This window comes from Aethalodelphis obliquidens, unplaced genomic scaffold (genome assembly GCF_003676395.1).
Source record: "Aethalodelphis obliquidens isolate GAN/ISIS:26980383/991018 unplaced genomic scaffold, ASM367639v1 scaffold53, whole genome shotgun sequence".
Classification (NCBI taxonomy): Eukaryota; Metazoa; Chordata; class Mammalia; order Artiodactyla; family Delphinidae; genus Aethalodelphis; species Aethalodelphis obliquidens.
In genome coordinates, this window is record NW_020837997.1 from 4,626,409 (window position 1) to 4,645,747 (window position 19,339).

A 19,339-nucleotide genomic window follows, 5' to 3' on the forward strand; every position below is an offset into this window, starting at 1 on the left:
GAAAGTGGAGATAGTCTGATGTGAAGATTAGAACAATCAGTAGCCAGGGGCAAGTACCTAAGCATTTACTGATTAGGCTCTAAGATTAAGAGGGAGGAACAGTCATGTGAATAGGGTGTAGGTGAAGCAGGGCCTGGTAGAGCAGGGGATGTACAGAGAGCAAGAGAACAGCCATCTTAGGTGGCCTGGTCATACACCTGCCTGGGCTACCCTCATGCTCTGTGCTTAGTTGCTCTATTGGGAAACTCAGTCAGAAATTCCCTGCGCTCATGTGTTCATATAGAGCTGGGCGAAAAAGTTCTGTTTCAACGCAAAGGAATCAGGCTGGGTCAGGTTTCCGCCGCACCCGCTGCCCTCAGCACGGGTCGGGGCAGGGGCGGGGCGGAAGCTAGTTTCCAAGAGTCACACGTCCTCCCGCCCAGCTGTCACTCAAGCACTGGGGGATGCGGCCTTGCAAACTGTCCAATCAGGGGCGCCGCTTGGGCAGGTGGGTGGGGCGACGCACTGCTCTAGCTCGGGCGTTTTCACTCCCTCAGGCCAGGCTAGCGATCCGGTTTCCTATCCTTCAATGACGGAGGTGGCAGTGCCTCAGAGTCTGTCGCGCTGTGACCTGCGGTGGTCGTGGGAGTCGTAGGAAGGATTCAGAGAGACCCAGGAAACCTAGAAATGGTGAGTGTGGGTTACCAGGGTGCGGAGTTGGAGCGGGAGGGAAGGAGGCGTTGGTTGGAATTGATCCGAACCAGCTGTGATGGTACCGGGCCTCCCCGCTGTCAACTCCGGAGTCTTGAGGACGCGAGTGGCGCCGCTCGGACCTCGGTCCCCTCCGTCCTGCCGCGTGGGGGCGGGGCCGGCAGCCGGGACCCCGGCGTCCTGTCCCGTCACTGCAAGCCGCGGCTTCGGCCCCGGCCCCGCAGCCCCGCGTCCGCCCCAGATTGTGTGGTGACCACCGGGAGGGTCATCAGGGGACCATCGTGACTCGGTCTCCGTGGTTCGTGCGTGAGAGGAGCTGTGGTCTGGGGGGTCCCCAGTCCTTACTTTCTCCCAGGGGGCACCCGTTTTCTCTTTGAGTTTTCCAATTATTTGGGTAGCAGAGTCTCAAGTCCACGACCCTGTCCCCTCAGCCTAGCTCTTTCTAGGGCTGGTAATAAACCCCTAAATTTTCACAATCCACCCCACATTCCCAAAGCCATCTTTCCTTCTCTGATTCACAGCATCATTATCAACTATTTGTCCTCCGTGGTACCTTTCAAACAGACCCAGTATTTTAACTTTATCATTTTCCCCCAGAGCCCTGGATGGCCCTTTTTTTTCAGTTTACTTTTGTCTGTGGGTGTTTTCCATGAGAAGAAAGCAAAGAATAACCTCCTGGAATTAGGTTGTTCAAAATCCTTGTTCCTCTCCTCCCAGCCTCATTCCTGGGTACAGACATCCTATGGGTGGAGGTTCCTCTTTAAAACTTTCCTGGGTGATATGTGCTGTCAGCGTTGGCCCTCCCTGGGATTGTCACCTTTAAAAGATTTATTCATGTATTTAAGCATCGTTTTTCAATCAGATAAAATGTATTTAATCAATACAGCTTCAAAGACAGTAGTATAAAATATTTCCAAAGAAGCAGAAGTGGTGAATCTCAGAAAAAATAAAATATTCCAGGATTACATTCCATTTACAAATTCTTGTTTTGCTTTTTTTTTTCCCCCAAGCGTGTGTAGTAAGTTTCTGTGGACTATTCTTTACTTTTGGATGATTTCAAATGAAATTCTCAGATTGTGTGGTGTCTGCTGAGACTTGCAGACCAAGTGTTCAAGTGCGATTAATTATTTTCAAACCAGTTTCTTGCTTTGGAAATAATCATTAACTGACATCTTTTCTTCTGAAACGAGTAGATATTTTGTGTTTTCTGGTTGAACTAGTAACAGTGGCTTACAATTTTCTTATCTCCTTTCCACATAAACGATGGGTTTAAATTATTTTGCTGGATTGTTCAAACACCAGGTTTGTGTCAATTAAAACATCAACCATGTTCCAAAGCAACTCCAGTGCAGAGCAGAGGCCTATAGTCAGTGATCCACGCTTCCTTGAGCCTGTAAAGAGAAGGACTTGCAGGCCCAATTGTTCTTCCTGGGGAGCCTCCCCTGCAGGTGTCCTACCTGCTTACACCCATCACAGAAGGAGACTTATGCTGAGAGAAGCTACAGAGCCCTGGAAAGCTGGGGGTGCACCTGCAAGGAGGTGGGATTGATTCCCTTTCTGAGGTTGTAGTTGTGGTTCCATAGGCCTAGACATTTCTAGACGTCATGTTTGAGTTGTACATCCACAGTGTAGGTGCACTCAGTGTAATTTGTGCACATTGAGAGAGTCTGTTACGATCACATCCTCTGTCTTGTGGACAAAGGGTTTATAAATTTGGGTCAGAACCTTAAACTGAATGAGGCTGAGAGTTTCCTCACTTGTGAGACTAGAACCTAGTGTAGGTAGCACTTCCATGCTTACAGGACGAGGGAGGGCGTGTGAGCTCCCAGAATTCATTCATGTGGCTCCTCAGCTGTCCCTACCCTCCTTCTCCAGCGACTAACCCACTCTAGGGGTTATATCTTAGACCCCAAGTCTGGGAATTTGGTCATCTTTCTGAAAGTGGGTTTTTCTTCTGAACTGTAGGTAGAAGGCTGCTTATCTGTGTTGATTCCAGTATTTGTGTTTCTTTTGTTGTTGTTGTTGTTGGAATCATTTATTACTTCCGTGACAATTTTTAATCCAAAAATGGTATTTGAGTACCAAATTGAAACACTGTGATTTTTAATGGTGGTTTATAGCAGAGAAAACGATTTTATTTTATACAATTTTAAAAACTATACAATTTCTCCTTTTAAGGTGAGTTCCCTCATGCAAGTTCTCCAGGTTTATTGCAGTCGTGTGTGTGTGTGTGTGTGTGTGTGTGTGTGTGTGTGTGTGTGTGTGTGTGTGTGTGTAAGAGGTGGCTCTGTTTTGTTCTGGGGTTGGTCCAAAACCAGGTAGAGTTCCAATGCGTACAAAGCTTTAAAATTCTACCTTAAGGAGGTTTAATAAGCCAATATCAATTTCCAAGTACTTTGCAAAAATTGTTAAATTTTTCACATAAATACTGGAATCCTCAGAATCACACAGTCATTTCAAATATGTGTTTCTTTCTTTGGATTTCTTTCTCAACTGAAGATTGCAGTTCTTTGACTCTAGTTTCCATTAGCTTTGGGGCTTTTAGTGTGTAAGTTGATTGAGAGATACGATGTGAGTAAAGCAAGAAAATTGCGGAACCAATTAGAATTTTGTTCCATTTAGACAAAAGAACTTCAACATGAGATGGGTGTATTTAAGTGCTCAGGTGCTTTTTCCATTAAAAAAATTTATTTATTTATTATACAATTTTTAAAGGTTATACTCCATTTACAGTTATTAAGTATTTATCTTTCTCTGACTTATTTCATTTAGCGTAATGCTCTCCTGTCCCTAGGGAACTTTGACATTTAAAAAGGTCATGCTATTCCTAAAGCAAATAAAGTCTTATTTTAATGGATGTGAGGAAAAAATTATAATTTCTGTTGATATGAAGATATAATATATGATATTATATTTCTGTTGATATGAAGAAAACACCTTAAAGCTTATATACATCTTTTAAATTCCTAGTCTATTTCAGGGTTTAATTGCAACCCCCTAATATTTTTCATTATGCCACTCATTCCTGAAAATATCCCCAGCGTGAAATGTAGTGGAGGGACAAACTATAATGTTCTTGTCCTTTCAGTTAGAAGGGGATTTGTAAATCTTTGACGGTGTGCAGTTTTATATCTGTTAGCATTTAAAGGATTAAATCTTGGAGTGATTTCCTATGTAGAAAAGTTAAAATTAATTTTAAAAAACAAAAATTAATTTAAAATAATGATTAAGCATGGGAAAATATGACGCATATCAATTTCTCTCCTGCTTTTAAATAAATGATGCACATCAGGGTTAAAAAATATTCCTAAAATAAGAAACTTAAGAAGACTCCCTACCTACATATCCTCCTCCACTCCTGTACTCTTACTCCACCCACTCTCAAAATACCAGTTTTTGATTACTTCTTGATCATCCTGTTAATGTTTCTTTATATAAAAAGAAGCTAGTGCGAATGCGTGTTTCTCTTACCTGGGTTTGTTCTTTTCGGGCCTCCCACTGTTGTGGCCTCTCCCGTTGCGGGGGCAACAGGCTCCGGACGCGCAGGTTCAACGGCCATGGCTCACTGGCCTAGCCGCTCCGCGGCATGTGGGATCTTCCCGCAGCGGGGCACGAACCCGTGTCCCCTGCATCGGCAGGTGGACTCTCAACCGCTGCGCCACCAGGGAAGCCCTGGGTTTGTTCTTATAATGAGTAGTCAGGATCCACATATTTGATGTTTGACTACTGAAAGGTAAGCCTCACCTCTCCCTTTTCCCCTAGTGCTTCTTATCAGGACAGGCTGATTAGAAAGCCTGGAGGCTCCTGCCCTGTGAGCTGCTGTTTGCTGGGGTCTCCTCCTGTGCGCTGTGCTGCCCTGTGTGGCGTTGCTGATCCACCAAGCCTGGGCTCTATATACAGAGGCAGTTTTGGTAATTCCTTGTCTTTTGAGAGCAGGAGCCCTGGGCCCCTCCTTGTAGTGGTCCTGAGTCCATGGCATGGATGGAACCTATTTGTGTTTGGAGTGAAGGTGTGACTGAGGCTGGGTTCACCCAGACCTTGGGGCGGGGGGTGATCTTTGGGGAGTACTCGGATGATTATACCCTGTGAATGAGGTGAGCCCCTTGGATGGTCACTCCAAAAAGAACAATTATTCCAGAGAGAAAGAGAAGAGAGGGTAAAGGTAGCCAGTAGGTGCCAGGCTGAGTCCGCTCCTAATACCAAAGGGCTCACCAGGCCCCTTAAGTACCTCTGCTGCTGCTGCCCCTGCCTCTACTGCAACAAAGATCCTGACCCTCTGAGTTATGGTGGACAAAACCCATAGCCTCACTGTGGCACAGCAAAGGGATTAACTTAAAACAATTTAAGCCTAGGGTGCTTAATTTCTTTTTTTTTAATTTGCGGTACGCGGGCCGCGGAGCACAGGCTCCGGAAGCGCAAGCTCAGCGGCCACAGCTCACGGGCCCAGCCGCTCCGCGGCAAGTGGGATCCTCCCAGACCGGGGCACGAATCCGCATCCCCTGCATCGGCAGGTGGACTCCCAACCACTGCACCACCAGGGAAGCCCAGGGTGCTTAATTTCTATAAAGTAACCAGTTATCATGAAGGAGGCCTCTGACCCTGATGGCACTGTGGTGAGGCTCTCTGGAGGAAAAAAATTATCAATACAAGAGAAGAGAGGACACCCTCTCCCCCAGAGTATATCCAGTGACCTAAGATGCAAAACAAGGAAGAACTGGAGGGAGGGAACAAGAGAAGAAAGGTACTGAAATAAAGGAACACAATTTCACTCAACTGTGAAAAAATTTGCATTTTTGCATAATTTGCAATTATGCTAAAAAATTTGCATAGCAAAAGATGGAAGGGGCCTGCTTAGCTTTTGGTCCTCTATAATATGGGTTTGATTTAATATTAACATCTCCTGTACTGCACTAATTCACAAAACTTCATGTAATTAATCAAACTAGGTTTCAAATTACAGGTGTACCTGGGGATCCCACTAAGTTTAAACAATTTACCTCATCATCTTAGGAAGAATTACTGAATATAATATAAAGGACAAATAGGTATAATTTGCCTTCAGCAGCAGAACTCTCATGTTGCCTAAATTTCTCATAGTCATATCGCCCATTGTCCCAAAATATCCCATAGTGAGCAGGAAAGCTCTGAACCCATGGTTCATTAAGTAAAATTAAATTGTCTTCTACTTCCAAATTGGCTAGACAAAATGAGACCCCAGAGAGAGACCTTAACTATCAGTTAAATTAGTTAATATGGCCTGATTTAAATTAAACAAGGCCTTGAATTATTGAAAGCCATTATAAGAAATGTATTTAGGGAGAAGTGTTTACCGCCAATTTTCTTCTTTAATAGCCTTATTTGGTCTGCCCTTAAACCTGGAAAGGATGAATGACACCTCATAGTGGATTACAGCAACCCGAGTTGTGGTTGCATCAAATTAGCCCCTATTCCTAGTCTCCAACATTATGGAAATTACTTACTCCATCCAATCAGCGGCTGGTAAATACCCTGCTCTCACAGATTTGATAAGTCTGTTCCGTTCAGTGCCTATTTCAACACCCTCTCAGCTGCAGTTGCCTTCACCTCTGAAGGGACATGATACACATTTACCTGGTTACCCTCAGGGAACCTCAGCAGCTTGGCCATCCCACAGTCTCTGCAGGAAGATCTGAACTGCATGCACTTTGTTCCAGGAGCACAGGTATGACATCACGCTAACGACATCCTCCTCTGAGGACATTCATTTCTCATTCATTCAGAACATAAAATTACTGAAAAAAGGAGCTTGCGAAAAGTGTATGGGCCATTGACCCCACACATATGTGAGGCCCTTGGTTAAGTTTCTGAATGTTTTTTGGTAATTAGACAGCTTTTCCCTCCCTGACAATGTGAAGAAATATCTGTAATCCCTCTCAGCACCTACAAGATCTAGTAGGTTCTTTTGGTGTTGGGGAGACAGCATATTCCTTATTTATGAATTTTACTTGAGCCCATTTTTACTATTACTTGGAAATTGACCCCTACCTTGAGGGCACCCCTACTACAGAAGACTCTGGACTATGTTTAAATGGCCATACAACAGGCATTCCTGTTAGTTCCTTTGGAGTCTCCCTCAGTATAGAGGCTAATGCCTCCTGGAATTACCCATGATGGCCTTAAGTTATCTATAGGCTTCTGGTGCAAGGAACTGCCTTAGAACTTCAATTATCACCATGTACCGGGCTCTGTTGAAAATAGAGGCTCTCACAAGTGCTGAGCATGCGATCCTCTGCTGAGCTGCCCATTATGCCTTTAACCTTGGAAATAGCACCCCATCGGGTCGGCATGCCTACCAACACCTCCATGTGACATGATGGAGTCAAACTTGTCCTGGCCTATGCCTCCTGCAGGAGGGTGGCCTCTTCCCTATTCAGTCCCTTGAAAGTTGCTTTGGTGTTGGAAAAGGTCACCACTTCCCCAGATGGAGGCTTCCCTGGGATTGACGGAATGCACAGCTTTTGGGAGTGCACAGACTTTAAGGATGACAATATGCATTCCTACATGATGAGCTCTGTGGAGGAGCTCATCCCTTAATTGTGATATCCCTGATGAATGACCAAACCCCAGGGTCACACAAACCAAACATCAGGCAGTCGTCTTACTACTGACCAAAACTGGCCTCATCTACTTGTATTCACAGACTTTTGGACGATTGTCTAAGAGTTTCCCCTTTGTGGTAAAAGAATTTTAGGAACCTTTGAACTCAAGAGATACCAAAAATATAAATCAAGGTAAATCTCGTCTAACATGCCCTAGGTCCAGAACACACGGTCTTGCCAGAACAATCCTCATCCATGTTGGAGTTCTAGACACTATTGATAGTAACCATGGCACTTCTCAGAATATGCAGTGCAGTTCTCTTCAACATGGCATTCAGTGGAAGTTTTACCTCTCTTACTGATCTTAGGCTCATGGAGCACCATACTGCCTTATTGAATAAGTTCAAGTCAGTTGAATGAAAGGTGTCCTGTTTCAGTCATCAGTCAGTCAAATCAGGGGTGAATTGTAATTCGTTTGTCTTCATCTTTTTTTTTCTAATACACTTCAGTTGTTTTAGGGTAGTTTTAGGTTTACAGAAAGTATAGAGAATTTCCACATAACCCCTCTGCATCCACAGTTTGCACTATTTTTTACTTCTTGTTTAACTGGTACATTTGTTAAAATTGCTCAGCAAACACTGATACAGTAAATTGCATGGTTTACATTAGCATTGACTCTGCATTATAAGATCTGTGGGTTTGGCAAATGTTTAATGACCTGTGTCCTTCATTTCTGTATCACGTACAGTAGTTTCACTTCCCTAAACATCTTTTATGCCCCACCTATTCATTCATCCCTCCCTCCAACCCTCAAATCCTTCACAGCCTGAGGTCTTTTTACTGGCCCATAGTTTTGTCTTTTCCAGGGTGTTATTCACTTGGAATCATACAGTGTGTGGCCTTGTGAGATTGGCTTCTTTCACTTAGCAGTATACTTTTAAGGTTCCTCCATGTGTTTTCATGGCTTGATACCTCATTTCCTTTTATCACTGAACAGTGTTTCATTGTAAGGATATACCACTGATTTATCCATTTGACTCTTGAAAGATATCTTGCTTAACTCTTAACCCTTGCCAAGTATGAATAAAGTTCCTACAAACATTCATATGTAGGGTTTTGTGAAAATGTGAGATCGTGAGTTCAACTCATTTAGGTCAATACCAACAAGTGTGATTGTTGGATCTTAGTATGAGAAGTAAGAGTGTATTTAGTTTTGACAGAAAATTCTGTCTTCCAATACAGGCATATCAAATTTCATTCCCACCAACAATGAATAAGGATTATCTATAGCTTCACGTCTTCACCAATGGCTGGTGTTCTGAGTGTTTCAAAATTTTTGGCGTTTAATAAGTATGTAGTGATAACTCATTGTTTTATTTGTAATCCCCCAGTGACGTATGTTGAGCATGTTTTCAAATTCCTTATTTTCCATCTGTCTTTCTTTGGTGACTTGTCTGTTCACATCTTTTGCCCATTTTTATTTGGAGTATCTGTAATCTTATTGTTGTGCTTTAAGAGTTCTTTAGTTGTTTTGGGTATCAGTCATTTATCAGATAAGTGTTTTACAAAGGATTTTCTCCTGGTGTGTGACTTGCCTTTTCATTCTCTAAACACTTTTTCCAGAACGGGAGTTTTTCATTTTAATGAAGTGAAACTTAGCATTTTTTCTCTTTGGGGGATTTTTGTGTGTGTGTCTTATTGAAAAATTTATTACCGAACCCAAGGTCACCTGTAGTTTCTCATATGTTATCTTCTAGAATGTTTTTGCTTTTTCATTTTACATTTAGATATATGATGTGTTTTAAGTTAATTTTTGTGAAAGGTGTAAGGTGTGTGTCGACTTTCATTTTGTTTATGCTCATGTGTGTTTCTATGTGAATATCCATTATTTATAGCACTGTTGAAAAGACTTTACTTTTTCTGTTGAATTGCCTTTACTCCTTTGTCAAAGATCAATTGACTGTATTTGCTTGGGTCTATAGGAAACCAATTGACTTGTGTATCCTTCAACCTTGCTATACACTGTTACTAATTCCAGGGGTTATCTCTGTTGTTGTGGATGCTATCAGATGTTTTGCATAAACAATTGTATCATAAGGAACAAAGTTTTAGTTGTTGTTTCCCACTATGTATACCTTTTATTTCTTTTTCTTACCTTACTGCACTGGCTAGGGCTTCCAGTACATTGTTTAATAGGAGCAGTGAAAGGAAACTTCCTTGCCCTATTCCCCTCTTAACAGTAAAGCATCCAGCTTCTCACGACTCAGTATGATCTTACCTACAGGTGTTGTGTAGTTGTTCTTTTTTAAGAAGAGAGCCTTCCACTCAATTTCTAGTTTGTTATCATAAATGGATGTTGGATGGTGTCAAATCTTTTTTCATGGTTATTTCCTCCTCCTTTTATTTCTGATTTAGTAATTTCCGTTTTTCTTCTTTTCTCAGTTGTCTTGATTAGATGTTTATCAATTTTATTAAATTAATATTTTCAAAGGACTAGCTTTAGGATTTGAAAACTAAGAGTTTTGGGTTTTTTTTTTTAAAGAACCATACTTTATTCTTTCTTTTTTTAAATTTATTTATTTTATTTATTTATTGTTCACTATGTTGGGTCTTCGTTGCTGCGTGTGGGCTTCTCTAGTTGCAGCAAGTGGGGGCTACCCCTCGTTGCGGTGCACAGGTTTCTCATTGCAGTGGCCTCTCTTGTTGTGGAGCATGGGCTCTAGACATGCGGGCTTCATTAGTTGTGGCACACGGGCCCAGTAATTGTGGCTCGTGGGCTCTAGAGCGCAGGCTCAGTAGTTGTGGTGCATGGGCTTAGTCGCTCCATGGCATATGGGATCCTCCCGGACCAGGGCTCGAACCCGTGTCCCCTGCATTGGCAGGCAGATTCTTAACCACTGCACCACCAGGGAAGTCCCAAGAGAGTGTTTTTTTTTCCCCAAAACTTTAAATACAGGGATACCTCAGAGATTGGGGGTTCTGTTCAAGACCACCACAATAAAGTGAGTCACACTTATTTTTGGTTTCCCAGTGTATATAAAAGTTATGTTTATACTATATTGTAGCCTATTAAGTATGCAATAGCATTATGTCTAAAAAACAATCTACATAGCTCAATTTTAAAACTTTATTGCTAAAAAGTGTTAACTATCATCTGGCAATGTAGGGTTGCCACAAACTTTTAATATGTAAAATACACAAAATCTGCAAAGTACAATACAGTGAAGCACAATGAAATGAAGTACGCCTGCCTGTACAGTATTTCACTCCACTCTCTTCTTCCTTGTGTTGTTTCTGAAAACAAGTCTGATTTAATTCAAGTCTTTTTTTCTCTATGCAAATCAAAACTACAATTAGGTACCACCTGACACTGGTCAGAATGGCCATCATTAAAGAGTCTACAAATAACAAATGCTGGAAAGGGTGTGGAGAAAAGGGAACCCTCCTACACTGTTGGTGGGAATGTAAATTGATACAGCCACTATGGGAAACAGTATGGAGGTTCCTTAAAAAACTAAAAATAGAGTTGCCATATGAACCAGCAATCCCAGTCCTGGACATATAGACAAAACTATAATTAGAAAAGATACATGCACCCCTATGTTCATAGCAGCACTATTCACAATAGCCAAGCCACTATTCATGATCTAAATATCCATCAATAGATGAATGAAGAAGATTGGTGTCACACACACATATATATACATATATATATACACACACACACACACACACACATACCAAAAAAACAAACAAACAGGAATACTACTCAGTCATAAAAAAGAATAAAATAATGCCATGTGCAGCAACATGGATGGACCTAAAGATTATCATACTAAGTGAAGTAAGGGCAGAACGAGAAAGACAAATACCATATGATATCACTTATATGTGGAACCTAAAATATGACACAAATGAACTTATCTACGAAACAGAAACAGACTCACAGATATAGAGAACAGACTAGTGCTACCAAGAGGGAGTGGGGGACGGATGGATTGGGAGTTTGGGATTAGCAGATGCAAACTATTATATATAGAATGGATAAACAACAAGGTCCTACTGCATAGCACAGAACTATAATCAATATCCTGTAATAAACCATAATGGAAAGGAATATGAAAAAGAATATATATGTATAATTGATTCACTTTGCTGTACAGCAGAAATTAACACAACATTGTAGGGACTTCCCTGGTGGTCCAGTGGGTAAGACTCTGAGCTCCCAATGCAGGTGTCTCGGGTTTGATCCCTTGTCAGGGAACTAGATCCTGCATGCATGCCACAGCTAAAACCCGGTGCAGCCTAAATAAGTAAATAAATAAAATAAATAATAAATATATATATATTTTTTAAACCACAACATTGGGCTTCCCTGGTGGCACAGTGGTTGAGAATCTGCCTGCTAATGCAGGGGACATGGGTTCAAGCCCTGGTCTGGGAAGGATCCCACATGCCGCGGAGCAACTAGGCCCGTGAGCCACAACTACTGAGCCTTCTCGTCTGGAGCCTGTGCTCCACAACAAGAGAGGCTATGATAGTGAGAGGCCCACGCACCGCGATGAAGAGTGGCCCCCGCTTGCCACAACTAGAGAAAGCCCTCGCACAGAAATGAAGACCCAACACAGAAAAACTAAATAAATAAATTTATAAAACAAAGGACTAGTCTTTAAAAAAAAAACACAACATTGTAAATCAACTATACTTCAATCAAATAAAAAAAAATTTAATCTTTTTTTCTCAGCTCACTAAGGTGTTTCTTCTGCTAGCTCTTTTCAATATATTCTTTTTCTTCAGTTTGCATATGATATACTTGGGTGTGCTTTTTTTTAAATTAATTTTATTTATTTTTTTGCTGCATTGGGTCTTTGTTGCTCTGTGCGGGCTTTCTCTAGCTGTGGCGAGTGGGGGCTACTCTTCGTTGCGGTGCGTGGGCTTCTCATTGCAGTGGCTTCTCTAGTTGCAGAGCACAGGCTCTAGGTGCTCAGGATTCAGTAGTGGTGCACGGGCTTAGTTGCTCTGCGGCGTATGGGATCTTCCTGGACCAGGGCTTGAACCCGTGTCCCCTGCACTGGCAGGCAGATTCTTAACCACTGCATCATGGGTGTACATTTTTTAGCATTTTCATTTTGTGTTCTCTGAGCTTCCTGGATCTGTGGTTTGCCATCAATGATTAATTTTTGAAAAAAATCTGTTATTATTATTTCACTTATTTCTTCTGTTCCTTTCTGTCTTTCTTTTCCTTCAGGTATTTCCATTGTGTGTATTCTAAACATTCTGTCATTGTCCTACAGTTCATGGATATTGTGTTCTGCATTGTTTGCTCTTTTTTGTCTTTGAACTAGCTTCTGGTGAAATGGATTGTTTTCAGTATAGGCCTTGTATCTTTATTTTCTGTTTCCCAGTTTTGAAAACAGTGGTTTCCTGTGACTTCAGAGCTCTGATGGAACTAAGAAGAGTTGTTGATTTCAAGTGTTTTCACTTTTTTCTATGAGGTTGGGAATGATGGCATCCAAAACGAGAAACCAGAGTTCTCTGACTCCAGTTTTTGATGACTGGCTGCTGATAACCTTAAAGTCTCATCCCCCCTCATTTCTCTTTGACCCACATCTATACAAAGTGATAAGAGTGCCTTGGTGCTTCTTCCTTTGGCAGTAGCAAAACAGTCAGTCCTCATAAGATCCTGTTCTTGTGTGTGAACCCTCACCTAAACCCACCCCCTAACCTCAATTTAAAAAAAAAAGTCCAGGCACCTTTTGTTTCTCTCTCAAGCCATTTCATGGCAGCTGGAGAATTATGCCTTACTTTCCCCAGAGACCTCAATTATGGAAGTAAACCCTTTCATTCACTATTGGTAGTATGTGGTGTCATCAACTAAGGAATTCGTATGCTCAGTGGTCAAGCCATCATACTTCTGTAGACCAGATAGGAGCTTGGGAATTAGAGAAATTGGGAGAAGAACCTCTAGAATGGCTGGTCGGGAAACACTTCTTCCTGCTGTTTGAAAATGGAGATTTTAGAGTTGTTTGGAGGAAAGCACTGCTGAATCCTTCATATATTTTATGGGCAAATTAGCCATGAATCCATGGTGATTTTCAGTGAACACACTTGCAGTCTGCAGCTGTTCCTCAAGGTCAACAAGGCACAGGGCCCAGTGTTCTGGTTCTGCCCTAAAGAGCTCTTCTGGCGTACTACAGCACTTTGTGTGCCTCTAAGCAGCCCCAAGGCGCACAAGTATAGGGACTTTGTGGTCTAAGTTGTGACATCTTCTTCCTAGTATCTGAACTCTAAGTTCCAAATAACTTTCTAGTCCATCAAACCAGAGAGAGAAAGGGAAAACTGAGCCTGTGGTAAGTATTACACAAGTTAAAAGCAATACTTCCTGACAAGGATATTTTCATTCCACCAGCTACATCATACCACACTACTTCTAAAGGCCTGGAGTACTTAGGGACGAAATAGCCAGCTGGACCTTATTAAAAGCTGGATTTCTACAGGTATTCTGGATTCTCATGTTTGGTGATAGGAATAGAAGTAAAAGCTTTTAGTTTTCACTATGTTTTTATTTAGTAAAATCTTATGCAGATTTGACCCTTTGGTTCATGGTGTGCTGTAAATGGTGGGTAATAAGACGGGCAAGGAAAGAGTTTTCCTCACGAGGAATCCATGATCTTAAAATGATATTTGTTTCATGTGTGTAGCATTTCTGTCATTTCCCAACATGCTCTGGACCCTGCAATTAGAGAGAAATAAGATGTGACGAAATCACAATAAAACTATGTAAATAATTTGCATGTTTTCACGATGCTGTTAAACTTATTAGGAAGTGTGGACAGAGAGTAAGTTTCTGATGACCAAGTCATAGAATAAATGTTTGGAGATGACAGAATCATACATAACCTTCGTATAAATGTCCAGTGCTGTTAGTCTCACACATCCTACTATACACATATCTGGGATGTTTTAGGACTCAGTGACCTTTGAGGATGTGGCTGTGAGCTTCACCCTGGAGGAGTGGGCTTTACTGGATCCTTCACAGAAGAAACTCTACAGAGATGTGATGCGGGAAACGTTGAGGAACCTGGCCTCAGTAGGTGAGGATGACAACTTACCTTTACTTTGTCAATTAGAGAACACATGTCTCTTGCTCATTAACATTGTTCCAAGATGTTGAATGTGGAAATGCAGGATGTTGCTAAATAAACTAGGCATGGTCACAGCCAACAATGGACTTAGATAGTTTTTCTATAACTTCTAATATCTTGGAATCATTTTTCTTGGTCTGCAATTTAGGAGAAAAATGGGAAGATCATGACATTGAAGATCAGTACAAAAACCAGGGGAGAAAACTAAGGTAAGTCACACTCACAATATAAAATAGTGCCTCATGTGAGTATCCTGTTATGTTATGCAGTTTTAAAAGAAGGAAATAAAAGAAATAATGCATGCTCCAAATTTAGTTATTCTTAGAAAATTTTCACCAAAATTACTTTCTTATATGACATAGATGTTCAGTGTTTGCAAAATAGTTCAACACTATAGATAAACTCTATATGAATGTCACTGTTTTGATGATTGCAAGAGCATTTCTTATATTTAACTTGAAACAATTCAGACAAGGCATAAAACCTACACTATTGCTATAAGTGATAAAAATGTACTTCAAATATCCTACTATTGAGTATAAAATTGTTAATAAAGACCTCATTGATAATATACTCCTTGTTTTTTACAGAAGTCATGTGGTAGAGAGACTCTGTGAAAGTAAAGAGGGTAGTCAATGTGGAGAAAACTTCAGCCTTATTCCAAATCTCAATCTGAACAAGAAAACTACTGGAGTGAAACCACGTGAATGCAGTATATGTGGAAAAGTCTTTACGCGTCATTCATCCCTTAAGAGACACATGAGCTGTCACACTGAACGTAAACCATATGAGTATCAGAAACATGGAGAGAAGCCATATAAATGTAAGGAATGTGGTAAAGCCTTTAGCTATCTCCAGTTTTTGGAGACGCATGAAAAAAATCACAATCGAGAGAAAAAATATAAATGTAAGGAATGTGGAAAAGCGTTCCATTCCCGCGCATCCTTTCAAACACATGAAAGGATTCACACAGGAGAAAAACCCTATGAATGTAAGGAATGTGGGGAAGCTTTCATGTGGAGCACAGCGTTTCGAAGACACATGGTAACACACACCGGAGATGCTCCATATACATGTAAGGAATGCGGGAAAGCTTTTAATTGTTCCTCTTCATTGCGAACACATGAAACAACTCACAGTGAAGAGAAACCCTATCAGTGTAAACAATGTGGGAAATTCCTTAGATATTATCATACTTTTCGAACACATGAAAGGACTCATACAGGAGAGAAACCCTATGAATGTAAGCAGTGTGGTAAAGCCTTCAGTTGTCCCAGTTCTTTTCGAAAACATGAAAGAATTCATACTGGGGAAAAGCCTTATGAATGTAAGGAATGTGGGAGAGCCTTCAGAGGTCTCTCAAGCCTTCGAGCACACATGATCACTCACACTGGAGATGGACCTTATAAATGTAAGGAATGTGAGAGAGCCTTCATTTCTCCTAGTTCTTTTCGAATACATCAAAGGATTCACACTGGAGAGAAACCCTATGAATGTAAACAATGTGGTAAAGCCTTCAGTTACTATAATTCCTTACAATCACACAGAAGAACTCATACTGGAGAGAAACCCTATGAATGCAAGGAATGTGGGAAAGCCCTCTCCCATCACCAGACCTTAAGAGTACACATGAGACTGCACACTGGAGAGAAACCCTATGAATGTGAACAATGTGGTAGAGCTTTCAGATATTACACTTCCTTCCAAAAGCACAAAAGAGTTCATACTGAGAAGAAATTCTGTGAATAAGGAATATGGAAAAGCCTTTAGTTGATCAACTTCACTTTGAAAACATGAAAGAAGCCACACTGGAGAGAAAGCCTGTCAGTGTAAACAAGACGGGAAAGCCTTCAGGTATTTTCAAAGCTTGAAAACACATGAAAGGACTCCCATAGAAGAGAAACCTTGTAAGCAGTGTGGTAAATCCTGCAGAGATTACACTTCATTAGAAACACGCAAAAGAGCTCATAGTGAAGAGAAACCCTGTGACTGTAAGGAATGTGGAAAAGCCTTCAGATGTTATCAGAGTTTTTTTTTTTTGAAGATGTGCAAAAGATCAGAGTGGAGGGAATGTGGTAAACCCTTCATTTGTCACAAACCATTTGAAGACGTGTGAGAACACACACTGGAGAGACACCATATAAATGTAAAGAATGTTGGAAAGCCTTGTCATCCCAGTTCTGAAAGGATGAAAGGACTCACTGGACAAAAACTCTTGAGTTAAACAGCCTGGGAAAGATTTCAGTGAGCCCATATCTTTACATGTGAAAAAGAATATAAATGTAAGTAACATGAGAAAGCTTGATGGAAACTAATCTATGTATAACATTCCAGAAAATAGGAAAGAGTTGTTATTAAAGTTGTAAATATGTTGTCTTTATCAAGCCTCTTTTCTTAGAGTGCACCATTGGATGGTGGATTTCTAGTAATTACTCTCAGAAATGAATACAAGGTGAGATGATTTTATAAGTCATGTTTCCACAGCAGTACATAAGATTAATAGGTAGTGCTTTTTCTTTAAATCAGTTAATAATATTTTCTCTTTCCTGTTTGAAACCTGTTGGATCATAGGTGAATTGAAGCGTATTTCTAATAATGCAATTAGGTTAACATTGTTTTATAATGTTTTATTTGTTCTGTGTTAAGGGGCCACTGAAAAATGACAGTTTGGTATTTGGATTTTCCTAATGGCCTTGTGGCAGTTCTTGGATATCCTAGTCCAGAATATATATTTATCTTTCTTACCGACAAAGCTCCTTTTTGGGGGTGAAGAGTATAAGAGCCTTTTTCCGTCTTCCATACTAATAAACAGTTGAATAAATATTTATGTATGCCTCACTTATAAAAGAATATAGTTTCCATGTGAATTATTATTTTCATATTTGGGTCTTTGCTTTATGTCCTTCCTTCTGACTATAATTTGGTGAATAGACTTTGAATTAAGAAGAGAGGCCTGATAGGACAACAAAATCTAGAGCTGGAGTTATTCCCCCGGTAGGTAATGTTAGGAACTAGATTTTCCAGAACTCATCCCTTTTGTGGTTCCTTGTTAGAATCCACCAATAGTCTGACTTGCATGAGATTTGGAAGGCAGAAGTGAGGAAGGCAGTAGTCAGATTTTACATATAGAGAGACAGATGCACAGGAGCTTTAGGTATACCATCTTCCAGCCCATTTTCCATATTTTTTGCCCTTCCAATCAAGAGTATCCTCAAAACCACAAATAACTGTATGATATCAATTTTTCTGAGAGCTCTGGTTTCAACTGATGTCTTCCCAAGATCCACATCAAAAATCCAGCTTCTCCAGGGTCTCTTGCCCACCAGGAAACTAATCAGATTGTCGTGATTGGGAGTATTCTTTGATTCCCCTCTTCTCTAGATTATATCCATATAAGGTCTGATTTGTGTAGGAAACACCTTGTGCTGTTAACAGTCCTAGTGAGTATGTTTTCCTGATTCACCATGACATCTGCAATGGTGTAATCAAAAAGAATGACATGGGAGTTTTTTCTCTACTGCAGTGTTCACTGGCTGCCTTCACTTGGTCTTTCCATGTGAGAATAAGAACCTTTCTCCTGTCAGGAGACTGAGTTTTTCTTGTTTCTTGGAGCTCAATGTAATACCTCAGTGTTTTCAGTTCTGTTTGATTGTATGTGATTAAACTATGTATATTTTTTTGTTACAGGAATGCTTCTATAGTTCTTTCATGGAAATATATTATTAACTGTTTTCTAAGCTGTCCAATGCTAACAAATATTATTGTGCATTTCATGTCCTGACAGGCTATATTAAAATATACCCTTATAATTATGTATTTTCAGATAAACTTTGCAATTTTCTTTCACTTAATCATTTATATTTTAAGTCAATTTTATGTACATACAAGTTCAGGTATGTTTTCCTCAGGCAAATTTTACTTTTTATTCTTTTGTAGTTACGATATTTATTATGAAATTAATTTCTCATTTATTCTTAGTACCAGATACTTAAATCATGTTTTTTTTTTTTTTAAGCGCCCTCTTGTCAGTGACCTACAGGATTGCACTTGTGGTCAAAGAGAGGAATGTAATGAATTCTAATAAGAATGAGCACAAACCATTAAGTGATGTGAGGTATAATAGTACAGGATGCTCAGAAGGACTTCTTCTTATAGGAGTTTGGCTTTAGAGGATTTGACTGCTACCCAAGAAAGCAAGACGTTTTTCTGTATTGGATGCCGTAAGGAGGGTAACTTTATTCTTTCGTTGGTTATCATAATCCTTATTTTCTAGAAGGCAAAAACAGTGTAGTGGAGCTAAACTTAATTCGTAAGAAGCCCCAGTTACATTAGAAAGAAGAGGGCTATACTGGTCATTTTTATTATTTGGAGCTTTATCTTTTATCAGTTTTAGAGATATGGTTACAAAATACCCTAATTTTTGTCTTGGTCCATCATAGTCAACGAATACCTTTGATGAAGGTGGTGTGTGACATTTTTCTCTTCACCGGGAAAAGACTTGGCCTTGCAAAGATTGCAGGCCAGTTCCCTGTCCTCTGGAACAGCTTTTCCTTTCCTACTTGTTATCCAAACACTGGTGTACTTCCTACAGTGTATTAGACACCCTTTACTATAAAGTTCAAGTCTCTTTTAGTATCTCATTTATGACTCAACTTTGTAAGTTTAGGTAATTTGTGAGAGAACACATACCTAGCAAGAGAGAAAGACAGGACCACTGTTGCAATCAAGCCTTTTTTTCTCAGAGACTACACTCTTTTTTTTTTTAACATCTTTATTGGAGTATAATTGCTTTACAATGGTGTGTTAGTTTCTGCTTTATAACAAAGTGAATCAGTTATACCTATACATATATCCCCATATGTCTTCCCTCTTGCATCTCCCTCCCTCCCACCCTCCCTATCCCACCCCTCTAGGTGGTCACAAACC

At 40.5% G+C, this 19,339-nt stretch overlaps 1 protein-coding gene across 1 annotated transcript; it reads left to right on the forward strand.

The window, feature by feature from the left end:
- Positions 1 to 545: 545 nt before the first annotated feature.
- Positions 546 to 19,149, forward strand: LOC113608486 (zinc finger protein 709-like). Its single transcript, XM_027084859.1, has 4 exons — positions 546 to 669; positions 14,236 to 14,362; positions 14,562 to 14,622; positions 15,004 to 19,149. The coding sequence occupies exons 1-4, from the start codon at positions 667 to 669 to the stop codon at positions 16,160 to 16,162; spliced, it is 1,350 nt and encodes a 449-aa protein (XP_026940660.1). The 5' UTR covers positions 546 to 666; the 3' UTR covers positions 16,163 to 19,149.
- Positions 19,150 to 19,339: the final 190 nt, after the last annotated feature.